At 38.8% G+C, this 13754-nt stretch overlaps 1 protein-coding gene across 1 annotated transcript; it reads left to right on the plus strand.

Annotated features, from left to right (window-relative positions):
• The first annotated feature begins 10 nt into the window (after positions 1-10).
• On the plus strand, positions 11-7104 carry LOC127782248 (probable LRR receptor-like serine/threonine-protein kinase At1g56130). Its single transcript, XM_052309364.1, has 24 exons — positions 11-205; positions 998-1184; positions 1377-1448; positions 1677-1748; positions 1846-1917; positions 2211-2282; positions 2392-2463; positions 2537-2608; positions 3113-3184; positions 3279-3350; positions 3434-3508; positions 3614-3685; positions 3781-3846; positions 3943-4008; positions 4108-4152; positions 4240-4304; positions 4394-4773; positions 4869-5067; positions 5143-5301; positions 5394-5512; positions 5630-5840; positions 5964-6195; positions 6279-6429; positions 6526-7104. The coding sequence occupies exons 1-24, from the start codon at positions 67-69 to the stop codon at positions 6886-6888; spliced, it is 3105 nt and encodes a 1034-aa protein (XP_052165324.1). The 5' UTR covers positions 11-66; the 3' UTR covers positions 6889-7104.
• The last annotated feature ends 6650 nt before the right edge of the window (positions 7105-13754 follow it).

Here is a 13754-nt window from a genome sequence, read left to right on the forward strand (position 1 = left end):
TTCGTTGGCAGGCTTAGCTGCAGAGAATTTCAGGGAGAGGAGAGACTGAGAGGTTAGCCAAAAGAGATGGGGAGGATGATGCGTTGCAGCGGCGGCGGCGGCGGCCATGGTTGGCAGCTCCTGTATTGGCTGGTGCTCGCGTGTTCTTGGGTTGCTGCAGTCCATGCTCAAGCTCAGAAAGCAGCAAGAACTGATCCAGTCGAAGGTATGTTACTACTTACTACCCGGCGTTAATTTGCATACATGCATGCTAGCTTCTCTCTCTCTCTCTCTCTCTCTCTCTCTGTGCTTCGTTTTATGAGAATTCAGGGACAGGGAGACAGGAAGGAGACATACATGTTTGATGCTTGTTTCTTGTGTGCAGCACTGCAGCATACTGGCATTAATATTAGCATATGTTGTTTGCTGGTTGCAATAGTTGAAAGACGATTTTTTTTTGACGAGTTTAAAGGCAGATTAGCAGTTTAGTACTGCAGAGTTTACTATCAAGTTCTCGGTTGTTTCATGTCCTTCTTTAGATTATCTCTTTTAGACCAAATGTCTGCACAGCCTCTTTGTTTGTGCTTACCCGTACGACTTATTATAAAAAAAAATTATGAGTATAGGTATCATTACCGATTCCTATAAAATAAAACCACAAAATGAACTCCAAAAATTAAGTTACAAGTTTTAAACATCGAAATATAAGAATATAAACATAAGCACAACAATAAAGATATTTTTTCCTCGTTAAGAAAGAGACCTATTTTTTCCTATTAACTAACTTTTCGTGTGTAAAGATCAGGATGTTCTATTCCATTATGTAAAAAAAACTAACTTTTTTTTTTGTCTTAGGTTGGTGACTAAAAATGTTTCTTTTTTCAAGAGAAGGGTATGACTGAAAATGTTGTTATCTTTTGTTTCTGCTCTTCCTCTGTTTTTTTTCTTCTTAGTCTCTGCATATAACCCTAAAAGATGTGGATATGTATATAATGGTGTGGGCACGTGTCCAACACAGCGGCGGCGCTGAACGCGATCCTGGGGAGATGGGGCACGAGCCCGCCCAAGACATGGAACACCACCGGCGACCCCTGCAGTGGCACCGCCGTCGACGACACCAACATCGACAGAAGCCAGACCATCAACCCCGGCATCAAGTGCGACTGCTCCGACAAGAACAACACCGTCTGCCACATCACCAAGCTGTACGTATCCAGTATCAAACAACCCAATCTAAAATTCGTTCCATAGAAGATTTGAACTCAGGACCTTGGGTACTACTCAGGTCACTATAACCACTAGGCAACATGCCCTTTCGTTCATGCGCTGTGTTGCATATTGTGCTTCTAGTTACTTTCGTTCATGCAAAGAATTTTTCTGACGTGTTGTTTATGCAGGAGGGTGAACTCGTTGAGTGTTGTTGGTCCGATACCTGCAGAGCTGGAGAATCTCACCCATCTAACTAACTTGTATGATGTCTGATTCTTAAGCTTAACATCTATATCTTAATGATGAAACATATCTTTATCACTGTCAACCACTTTAAACTGTTGACAGTGTTTTGCAGTAAAAAATAATTCGATCCCATGTTTTGAGTACTCAATTGTTGGAATAAATGGATAAGTAGTAATCAGAACTCAGCTATACAAGCTTATCGTGTTCGGCTAATTTGTTTGATGTTTCTTATGTGGTTTCAGGGACCTCCAACAAAATTACTTGACAGGTCCTCTGCCATCATTCATTGGGAAATTGACTGCCATGCAATACATGTCAGAGTTAATTAATTTCAAGTTATAGATTTAAGTACTATCCATCCGCCTGTGCTTTCTCCTAACCTTCTTTCATTCTGTTTTTGAAACAAAAAAGGACTTTAGCAATCAATTCGCTATCTGGACCACTTCCAAAGGAACTTGGAAATCTCACAGATCTCCGCTCACTGTAAGAGACACCTTCTTGCATGGCTTCTCATTCCTAACAGTTGATTAGTGACTTCTGAAGTTATATAGTTATATGGCATAAAAATAATTGCACAAGTTCTAAAGGAGAAGTTCCAAAAGAAAAGCATAACTCAGATGATAGGCATGTCAGTGCAATTGTCCTTTTCAAATGGTGATTCATACGCTTAAATCCAAATGAAACCTAAAATTGGTGAATACTATTCCACTTTTCTGCTGTTTGCAGTGCAGACACGTAAGTTTATGTCACTCCTGATCTATTTTGTTTTGTTTCAGAGGGATCGGTTCGAACAAGTTTACTGGTGGACTTCCTGAAGAATTTGGCAACTTGACAAAACTCGACCAATTGTAAATGCACTCCCCTTTGACTATCAAAGTCTACTTCTAAAAATCCTAAAATGTGGACAAGTAATATCTCTATTGTTGAACATGATAATTACTAAATGTTTCAATACAGGTACATTGACAGTTCTGGCTTGAGTGGTCCAATCCCTTCGACATTCTCAAAGCTTAAGAACCTGAATACTCTGTATGTTCAATAATAGAGCCACAATTGAAATATTAATTGTTCATTCATATGCTTAGATTTGTTGTTCTCGCAGGTGGGCATCGGATAATGATTTCACAGGGAAAATACCTGATTATTTAGGAAGCTTCACAAACTTGGAAGAACTGTAAGATTTGTTGTCAACTTCTAAATAAAATATTTGTTATTGTATCCTGTAGAGGAGATGGACATAAATTGTGCAACATAATTATTCTGCAAATATTCTTCTCATTTTGAATTACGAGAGTAACATTTTCACTTTCCAGTCCTTAGTCTCAACATAAATCCGACGAAATGAGTACATTGGCATTTTATTTAAGAGAAATACTATATTACAGGATACGCGACTCAAAACAGGCATGTAAACACTGAGGATATCCATAATACCTTCATAAAAAACCACCGACACCTTTTATTCCTCGAGACATCTATGGTGCCACGATAATTTTGTAAAAATACAGAGGATAACTATGGCATATAAGAAACGTTAAAGATACCTTTTCTTGCTACCATGACGTGGCTTCTCTTTATTTAACTGATCTGTACAAGATTTCTGGATGTGAACATACTTCTTCTTATGTTAAACTAGAGTGTGCATATTCCTAATTTATCTTAAAGTACGAACTTGTAGGAGGTTTCAAGGAAATTCTTTTCAAGGCCCGATTCCGGCAAGTTTTTCCAGATTAACCAAATTGACAAGCTTGTGAGTTTTTTTTTCCTTTGGTGAAATATGTCCCTCAATGGTTGGGAGGGCCAAGCTTGTCATCATAACTTATGTGCTAAATATCCATATGCAGACGGATTGGTGATATTGTAAATGGGACCTCTTCATTGGCCTTTGTCAGTAACCTGACCTCTCTGAGCGTCCTGTATGTGACATGCTTTTAAGTTCGACATTTTACAGTTTTATATACCGAGAAAGTTTTTATTAACTGAGTTTTTTTTCTTTTAGAATATTGAGGAATTGCAAGATATCCGATGATCTTGGGACAGTAAATTTTTCCAAGCTGTCTGGATTATCCTTGCTGTAAGTTTTTCATACATAGTGACACTTCCTGTTTCTATAGGCAATTGTTTATTATAGTTTAATGTGAAGTGTTTATTCGAGAAATACTGCTATTCTATGGCACAGGGACTTGAGCTTTAACAATATCACAGGCCAAATTCCTCAGTCAATCCTCAATCTGGACAAGCTTGTATACTTGTAAGGAGTTCCTTTTTTTTCTCTGAAGATTACTTCCACTACAAAAACAATTCACAAGCCAATGTTTCATCATCTTGAACTGTACTTCGTTTTAGGTTTCTTGGGAACAATAGCCTTACAGGAAGCTTACCAGCTGTGAAGAGCTCCTCACTGAACAATTTGTACGCCATTCAATTGAACATAGTAGCATAGTAAAAATAATTTTCAGTGCTGCATTGATATTCATTTCATATGTGGTAATTCTAGCCATTTTGCAGAGATTTTTCATACAACCAACTCACGGGAAGCTTTCCTTCATGGGCTACTGAGAACAATTTGCAACTGTAAGTTGAAAGTACTGATAAATATGGAAATAAGGACACACTCAGTACTGATTCTATGAAGTTGCTGCCTAACAATCTACACGTTTTGTTTTGTTCAAGGAATTTGGTGGCAAACAAGTTCAATATTCGCAGCAACAACAATAGGTACTTGTGACATTTCATTTGCAACCATATATTTTAACAAAATCTTTGTCACAATTTTTTAAATTTTTGTTTCCACTATACGCACAGTATTCTACCATCAGGACTAAACTGTCTCCAGCAGGACACTCCATGTTTCCTTGGCTCTCCAGAATGTATACTTCTTCATTCTTCATGTTTTGTAGCAGTCAAACAGACTCACGAATTTAAATAGTGATTATGATTTTTTACATCTTAACTGTAGACTATTCCTTTGCGGTAGACTGTGGCACTAATAGATCTATGAGAAGTTCAGATAATACAATCTATGAAGCAGATCCTACAAATCTTGGAGCTGCATCGTATTATGTTACCAAGGAAACAAGATGGGCAGTCAGCAATGTAGGGAGATTCTATGATGCTCCAAATGGAAGTTATATAATATCTAGTCCCCAGCAGTTTCAAAATGCAAAGGATTCAGAACTGTTCCAGACTGCGAGGATGTCACCATCATCACTGCGCTACTATGGCCTAGGACTTGAGAATGGAAATTACACTGTTCTTCTTCGATTTGCAGAGTTTGTTTTTCCGGACTCACAGACTTGGCAAAGCAATGGAAGGAGAGTTTTTGACATATATGTGCAGGTACATATATATTACATAGGGAAGTAATTCATTTACCAGCTTTTTCTATTTTTTTATCTGAAAATATTCTCTTATCCTGCTTGGCATTTGCTTAGGGCGATCTGAAAGAGAAGAACTTCGATGTAAGGAAAACAGCGGGTGGAAAATCTTTTACTGCAGTTAACAAAGTATACAATGCAACTGTGTCGAAGAACTTCCTTGAGATACATTTCTTTTGGGCTGGCAAGGGCACTTGTTGCACTCCCACTCAAGGTTACTATGGACCAATGATCTCTGCCATAAGTGTGACCCCAAGTAAGCTAAATCATTAAAAAAATAACTTCAAGAGAGGAATATATTTGATTCTAATTATTGTAACACTATTTCCAGATTTTACTCCAACGGTGAGAAATGGAGTTCCAAAAAGGAAAAGTAAAGCAGGTGCAATTGCTGGAATAGTGATTGGTGCATCAGTTTTAGGAGCAGCAGCCTTAGTTGGAATCTTTCTGTTGATTAAGAAGAAAAGAAAAACTGCGCAGCAACAAGAAGGTATCATTTAGAAGTACAAGTATTCAGATATAAAATTTTTCAAATGATTTACTCTTGGCAAAATCCTTTGCATGTGCGCTGGAAAAATAAAGAACTGTACAACCTTGCTGGAAGGCCTAATGTCTTCAGTAATGCTGAACTAAAGTTAGCTACAGAGAATTTTAGTTCTCAAAATATGGTGGGAGAAGGTGGATATGGGCAAGTCTATAAGGTTAGTGCCCCCCCTGACTCAATCCGTGAAACTTCTCTTACTAAGTTGAACTGCCTTTGCAATTTAATTGGTATATAATCAAAATATGTATGTAACCTAGAGATCTTCCTTTGGCAGGGTAAGCTACCTGATGGAAGAGTCATAGCTGTCAAACAACTTTCTCAATCATCCCATCAGGGAAAAAGTGAGTTCGTGACAGAGGTTGCAACAATTTCAGCTGTGCAACATCGGAACCTTGTGAAATTGCATGGCTGCTGCATTGATAGTAACACACCCTTGTTGGTTTATGAGTACCTCGAAAATGGAAGCCTAGACAGAGCACTCTTTGGTAAGTTTAGTTCTGCTCATCACTAGCACCTATTAAGTTCCTTGCTTCATGCACTCTCGAGAATTATCTTCTCTACATTATACCATCATCTTAATTATCAATACCTTATTTCTACATGTTTAGCAAGCAAAAGCTTTAACCTAGACTGGCCAATACGCTTTGAGATCGTTTTGGGCGTTGCTAGAGGCCTAACTTATCTTCACGAAGAGTCTAGCGTTCGCATCGTGCATAGAGACATCAAAGCCAGCAATGTCTTACTTGACACTGATCTCACCCCCAAGATCTCTGACTTTGGACTTGCGAAGCTCTATGATGAGAAGAAGACCCATATCAGCACAAAAATCGCCGGCACGCTGTATGAACATTTTACATGCTCTTATTCCGAGTTTATGTTCAAAACATAACCTAATATTTTTATCCTTACTTGACCTTTTCAAGTGGCTACCTGGCACCTGAGTATGCAATGAGAGGCCACCTTACTGAAAAGGCCGATGTTTTTGCATTTGGGGTAGTCGCCTTGGAGACTGTTGCTGGTCGACCAAACACCGACAACTCACGTGAAGAAGATAAGATCTATCTCTTTGAATGGGTAAGCCTATATATTGATGATCTTTGAATCCAAGAGAAAACATCAGCTGATGCTAGTCCCTAAAGTAATGTAAGCTGTGCATTTGCTAATTTACAGGCCTGGACACTATATGAGAGGGGGCAAGCACTCGGAATCGTAGACCCAAAACTCAAGGAATTCAATGAGAAGGAAGCCTTGAGAGTCATCTGTGCCGCACTCCTTTGCACTCAAGGGTCACCGCACCAGCGGCCATCAATGTCCAGAGTCATGGCTATCCTAGCCGGAGATATTGAGGTGACTGAGGTGGTGACGAAGCCGAGCTACATCACTGAATGGCAGCTCAGAGGAGGGGGTGACACTAGCTATGCCACCAGCTCCTACTACTCTGGATCTACTACTGGTGAGTTCAGGGAGAAGAGGGAGACCGCCCCTCTCAACTCGTACCCAGGGATAGCTGGACGCATTGACGAAGGAAGGTGAATGCAGAGCTGCAAAGTGCAAACCATTGTTGTTCCTGGTTTCAAGTGACAATTTTGGATATTATTCCTGCCTATATAATTGTATGTTGATGTAAGTTGCAGAAAACAAATACGAAAGTACTTATTCTGATTTTTTTCTATGATGACAAAACCAGTACTCGTAATTTCTAAACCCGATCTTCCACAGCATCTCCCAACTCAGTGGTTATGTTCTTCATATTGGTCATCTCTATTGCTGAGGATGGCAACAGGATCTTTTTTTTTCTGACTAGTAATAATGTCTTTACGTTGTACTAACAGGCTAGGCTTATACAATTAGAGATATGCTAGGAGGGTGATTGAGAATAGAACATTGGAACCGGTGGTTACTTTTCGCGTACCATACTCATTTTAAGGTAGTAGTGATAAATGGTTACATGACAAATCCTCATTTGATCTCGCGCCATCTCTTTGTGAGCATGTGACAAGGAGAATTGCTAACTGAAGAACGCGTTATGAAGCGCTAACAAAAACATTATGGTAGGTTTACCAACCCCAACCCTCTGATGGAATATCTTCAACTTTGGGAAATTTGAACCGGGATTAGGCTCACTCTTGGAGTGGAAGAGATCAACACATATGGACAATTGGACACCACGTCTTCTTCAGATCAGGTGTGCTTACAAATTACAAGTTACAACTAGATCAGCTTACGGTCATTTGTGTGTGTGTGTGGGGCAGGGGGTGGAATAATTTGAGCATTATGTTGGGATACGTGTAGGCTACGATAGCATAAATCAAAATTTTCTATCGCGTAAACCAGGAACCATGCAAGTATTAGATCATAGATCGTTACCACTCGACGTACTGCGCAGCGGAAGAAGACGCTGAGAAGTCGAAGGAACTCTCGCGAAGTAGCGCGCGTCGATGTAGAGGAAGTAGTCGATCGCACCGGCTCGACCTTCTCCTCCTCGTGCGTTCTCCTCGCCGTACTCCCATGCCAATCAGCACCGCAAACCAGCGGTGCCTCTACCGGTATCCACACGTACAGGGACGGAACGCCACGCGCAAATGTGCTAGCACTCGCGCGTGGCTAGGGTTTTGCTCGGGGAGGGAAGTGACGGCTAGGGTTTCTCACGTGATACAATACCTCCGCCGGTCACACCCCTCACGAATATATAGGATCCATCACTCAGGCCTCCAAGGCCCATAGGACTCCTATTCGGATCCCTATCCAAATTAAGCTCATATTGGATCTCTATCCAATCCCCTTATTCCAGTCCATTAAGCGTGCGACCCTGTAGGTTCATATATACTCGGCTGTAACCCGAAAACTCCTTTTCGGTCCACGCGTCAACAGCGGCCCCTAGCAGAACGTATTGACCCAGGGCATACATAAAGATCATATCGGCTGAACCTCTAGTGTATACTTATATGAACCCCTTTGCCTCATGATATCGATTAAGCTCAAGGCTAGATATGTGCCATCCTCTAATAGCTCAATCATTCACTCGAACCTGTTGATAGATTATATAACTTATGATTGACTCCTCAATCACCTTTGGCATGGCCATGCACTTCCATAATCTACAACATCGAGGGGCCCAGAGATATCTCTCCATAGGAGGGGCAAATCGGGCAAATCTCATCTTGATTATTCATATCTCACTACATGTTTCATAGCATACCCGAAAACTACTTTTATAACTACCCAATTACGGAGTAGCGTTTAGCAGTCCCTAAGTAAGCTACTACACATGTTGGGAACCATGATAATCTCAGGTCTAAGGATTCAACACCAACACTAAATGAGATCACTGATGACACAACACATATGGCTCTTGCAATGTCTCATGTTGGGTCTATCCAACAACATGTTCACTAACATGTGTCCACATTATTAATTTGGTATCTCTATAGGAGACATGATCATCAATTAATACATGTGCTGATCGTTTAAACATATTTGTTCCACATATGATATTTGATCAGGGATCCTTTAGAAATAGCAACACATAACATAAAGAGTCTCATGAAAGAATCATATATTCATTAACCAATAATGAGTTTATCTATTTCAAGGAACAAAGTCGGATAAATATGTAAACATAGTATGTGATACAATCATCTCTATGATTGCCTTTAGGGCATATCACTAACACCTTAATGGAAGGAAATTTGGACAAGATGGGGCTCCATTTCGCTGCAGAATTTCAGTGTGGTTAGCATCGCTGAATCGTTGTTGGACTGCTGACCGATTGGGTCGTCGCAGTGTCTTGATCACCATGAATAATTCACACTATGTGTGTGGTGGAGGAGAACGTGCAGCAGTTGCTGACTACTTCATGTGTGTATTGACAAGTGTGCAGTGTTTGCTTCTGATCTGAGCTGTTCTTGGTTGGACTGCAGCATCAAACAACAGGGCCAGATGACGTTGTTTTCAGCAAGTAGTGGCGTCAGGCTTTGCAACAAATCACTAAGCAACATTGGTTAGTACTATTGGTCGCTTGGTGGATATGAAACCATAGGAATTTGAGGGCTTCAACTATTAGAGATGAGACCAAGTTGTGGTGTATTGCATTGGCCAAAAGATCTTAGAAGCATTTTCATCTTCGCCTTAATGGGTGTATAGGAGTCTTTTTGTCATTTTTTAAATATAATGATATGTAGATTTTCTACATAACAAAGAATTAATTGGACAGCTTTACAAGGCTGTATATATGGATCATAATTATGCAATGGCTTTCTTGCAATGAAGTTCTTTAGTCTACAGAGAATAGAGGGATTTGCTACTTCTGACGAACTCAATGTTTGTAACAACCAAAATATTAATACCCAAAGCCCTATATAAAAAGAGATACGATCAGTGCTACTATGTGTAAAACATGTACGACGACCATAGTAGGTTGCGTAATATAACATTATTAAACAAGGTTGGCTATATCTTGGGGGACAGGGGGGAGTATTAACTTCTAATTAAGCTGGTGTCTTGCCAAAAACTTTATTAATATTTAGACAAGATTGTTGTTTAAAAAATAAAATTTAGACAAGATACTTGCTCAAATGCCACCATCTGTCACTGTCAATCTACATGTTTGCTGGTGTTATGAAATCACTGTCAAAGTACCTAACGAGCGTTCCATTGAATTTGTCAAAACATAACTATTAAAGCACAGTGTCCAGCAAATTATAATAATACTGACAATTAGTAACAATTAAAAAAGGTACTGCAGTCCTTTTCGGTGTTTACTAAAGCAGCAACATCCATATCAAATCCAAATGAATCGCCATCTTTCAGAAGAGTACGTTGGCTCGAGTAAATAAATGTTTGAGATAGTACTATATGTTGAATAAACTATAGCCAAATTAAACTAATACAGACAACTATTAGCAAGTTACTTCTGTCCTTTTCAGGGTTAACTAAATAACAACATCCAAATATGCCCAGTATAATCCAAATCAGTCGCCCTCTTTCAGTCGAGTATATTGTCTCGAGTAATTAATGTCTGAGAAATAAATAAATAATAAACTAATGTTTGAGAAACCTAGAGACTTTCAATTAAATCTTTTTTTATTTGTTTTTTAAGGGCCGATAGCTATCAAGATTTCTCAACACTTATATATCCGCTGATCTATGTGGTATAGTTACACACCTTACACGGATGTTGTAGCCCAATTGGTACTAGAAAGTAGAAACCACAGTATTAGTTGTTCACTTGGAAAATAAGTAATCTCAAATTTAATTATTTAGATTGGTTCACCAAAGTAGGTTGCTACATATTAATTTGTTACGAGTATATATATTGCAGGCATTTAATTTTCACATGGTTGCTACAGCATTATTCTTCCAAACTTCCTACGCGTGAGTCATGTGAACCAAATACATGAATAGTGAAAAATCCAAAGAAATTGCCAATCCTATAAAAATCCATTGAAAACCCCAATGGTGTCAAACTAGAACAAGAATAATGACCAGTACGTACTAATTATCTAATTATTGACTGATATAGTAACTAACATGATATAATTCAACTAGCATTCAATAATCTTCCTAGGGTCATGTGATTTCAGGAAACACAACATAGATATTTCACTAAAAAACCCAATGAACCGAATGAGCCTATAGTCAACTGTTGGTAGCAGATAGCACTGTTTGTTCCTTTCAGCTAGAGATCTTTTTGTCGTTCATATAGGCACAAGTCATACAACGAGCGTTCACATTTTAGATTTGTATAGTCAAATATGAAAATCTTGAAATAAAAAAAATGAAGATTCAATATATACAAACAATATTAATAGTTTTTTCACGAATAATAAGGACCCTATATATACTTTTACTAATCTTTATAAATATACGATTAAAAAGATATATAAAGTCTATAAGTGTAGTAAAAATTGTGCCAGTACTATTCTCGAATCGAGGCCGAGTCAAAAAGTATAGAGGGAGAGTATACTTAACATTTCCATCATGCATCCAATGGGAATCGAGGCCGAGTCAAAAAGTACTTGATATCATCAATTAATCCTGGGAAAATTGAAATGCTTAACATTTCCATCATGTGCATATCCAATGGGATAGATTGACGACGTCATGTCAACTAATAATTTAATTTCTACTAACGTCACTTAGTTCATATGAAACCTTCCTAGCTTAATTGCTACTATCATGTTAAAATTAATATTGCGTAGCTGAGGATAAACATTTCGACACTTGCCGCTGTTTGTGATGTGCATTGCCTGTGTCATTACAAACACTGTATAATGCTCCGCGCTTTGTTACGGATATACTCCCTCCGTTTCGAAATGTTTGACACCGTTGACTTTTTAGCACATGTTGACCGTTCGTCTTATTAAAAAAATTGTGAAATATGTAAAACTATATGTGTATATGAAAGTATATTTAACAATAAATCAAATGATATGAAAAGAATAAATAATTACTTGAATTTTTTGAATAAGACGAATAGTCAAACAAGTACTTAAAAGTCAACGATGTCAAACATTTTGGAACGGAGGGAGTATGTTAGATAATGGAGAAATGATGAAATGATTTGGATTGGAATATTATGAAAATGATTTGAGAATGATGATTTAATTAGCATGTGTATGTTTAGTTTTAGAATGAAATAAGTTATAGATATAATTATTATATGCTTGCATGTTTAATGGGTTGATGTGGTATGCTTGCATGTAGATTTTAGGAGTGCTAACAAATACTATGCTTACATGTTGAGCTTTAGGTACGTAGTGGGCATTAGCTTTATAGAAAGAATGGATTAGATATACCTCTCTAATGGCAAATTTCAAAGGAGAGCCTCTAAATTTGGGATTTTCATATAGAGCTAGAGACATTTTTAAGGTATTCTAAAAATCACCTATAATATTTTTTATTCTAGGAGACAACTTTAACACATTATATATATATTTGCTAAATAGAGGCAATTTTATGCAATCATATGCAAAGGCATTGAGGTATATTTTAAATATATATAGAGGCATTTTTAGGAGGTTAATTTATACCAGATAGGGAGATATAAGCAACATGACACATAGATAAACAAGTCATGAGATTAGGTTGAGATGGTTAGTGCATTGCTGATATTTATGATGTTTTAGGTCTCCGAGCTCAGGGATTGGCACGGGAATATAATTTAGTTTCTCTTGCCTCCAAAGTTATTTGCTATGATCTTATAAGAATAAAAATGCATATGTGGAAATGCTGCATAAAGACATTTTTATAAAATATTTAGTCATTAACTATGACAACTCATTATGAAGCATTGTTAGAATGCCATATTAAAATAATGTTTTTTATAATATTCATAAAACGTCTCCACAAGATGTTTTTGTCGTAGTGCGTATGAATTCTCATTATTATTGGGATGTTATCTTTTTCATCACGGTCGTCGCACGGTTGTTTTATGGTTTGCATCACGAAACTAGCCAGGCATTGGCCCTCGCCACCACCCTCCACTCAAGTGTCCCAGCAGGGCCGTCCCTAAGGGCGCGTGGCCGGAGCGACCGAACATGGCTCCCATTTTCCAGGCCCCCTAGGCCTAAGACTCTGAGTATACATGTTCAGCCTAAGAGCAAGTTCAATAGTATAGCCAACTACTAGCTCCAATTTATCTATAGCCAATCTAATAGCTCATTCATACAATAGTTATATACTAGACTATTAATACCTGGTCCCACTTGTCATACACACACTGTGTCTTAGAGTCTATGCTACAGCTGGCTACAAATCTATAGCCTGCTGCCCTTCTCTCTCCTCATTTATCTTCTTAAAATATGTTTGCAGCTGACTTATAGCCTGCTATTGTACATGCTCTAATAGGAAATTAAGGATCTATCAGATGATCAGATGATGAGCCATCATATGTGATACGTCTATTCGTTTTCCATTTTTTCTCGATTCTTCACAATCGCTCGTCCGTCGTTCCACCTTCGCTGCTCTCTCCTCTAGCCTCTCGGTCTCGCTCGTCTGCACGACTGCATCCGCTGTCTGCTTGCTCACTTCCCTATGCTAGATCAGCGCCAATGGTGGCTGCCGGCCTACCGTTCTGCCGTACCTATCGGCTGCCGCTGCCATCTGTTTGTCTACCCCTCTGTCGGCTGCTCTCATCCTTTGCTGTGGTGTACTGTGGTTTGCTCCTTGATTTGTCCTGTGCTTCAGCGATTGACCGCTCTCTCATGATGAGTATTGAATTTTAATGTATACGTTATTTGGTTTATCTACTATATGCACAGGGCCCCCGAATTTCACGGGACGGCCCTGTGTCCCAGCAAGATTGAGTGGCTGAGCATTAGGACCGAGATTGGCACCCACCCAGCCATGCACAAGTCCTTGAGAGAGATTGGAGGATGACCTCGTCATTCTTCCGCGGT

Source organism: Oryza glaberrima, chromosome 8 (genome assembly GCF_000147395.1).
Source record: "Oryza glaberrima chromosome 8, OglaRS2, whole genome shotgun sequence".
Classification (NCBI taxonomy): Eukaryota; Viridiplantae; Streptophyta; class Magnoliopsida; order Poales; family Poaceae; genus Oryza; species Oryza glaberrima.

Bases quoted from the DNA above. Each gene is read 5' to 3' on its own strand.
- LOC127782248 (XM_052309364.1), top strand. From the start codon at position 67: ATGGGGAGGATGATGCGTTGCAGCGGCGGCGGCGGCGGCCATGGTTGG. The intron at 3,509-3,613 runs GTAAGTTTTTCA...TCTATGGCACAG, and splicing joins CTGTCTGGATTATCCTTGCT to GGACTTGAGCTTTAACAATA. The intron at 6,430-6,525 runs GTAAGCCTATAT...GCTAATTTACAG, and splicing joins AGATCTATCTCTTTGAATGG to GCCTGGACACTATATGAGAG.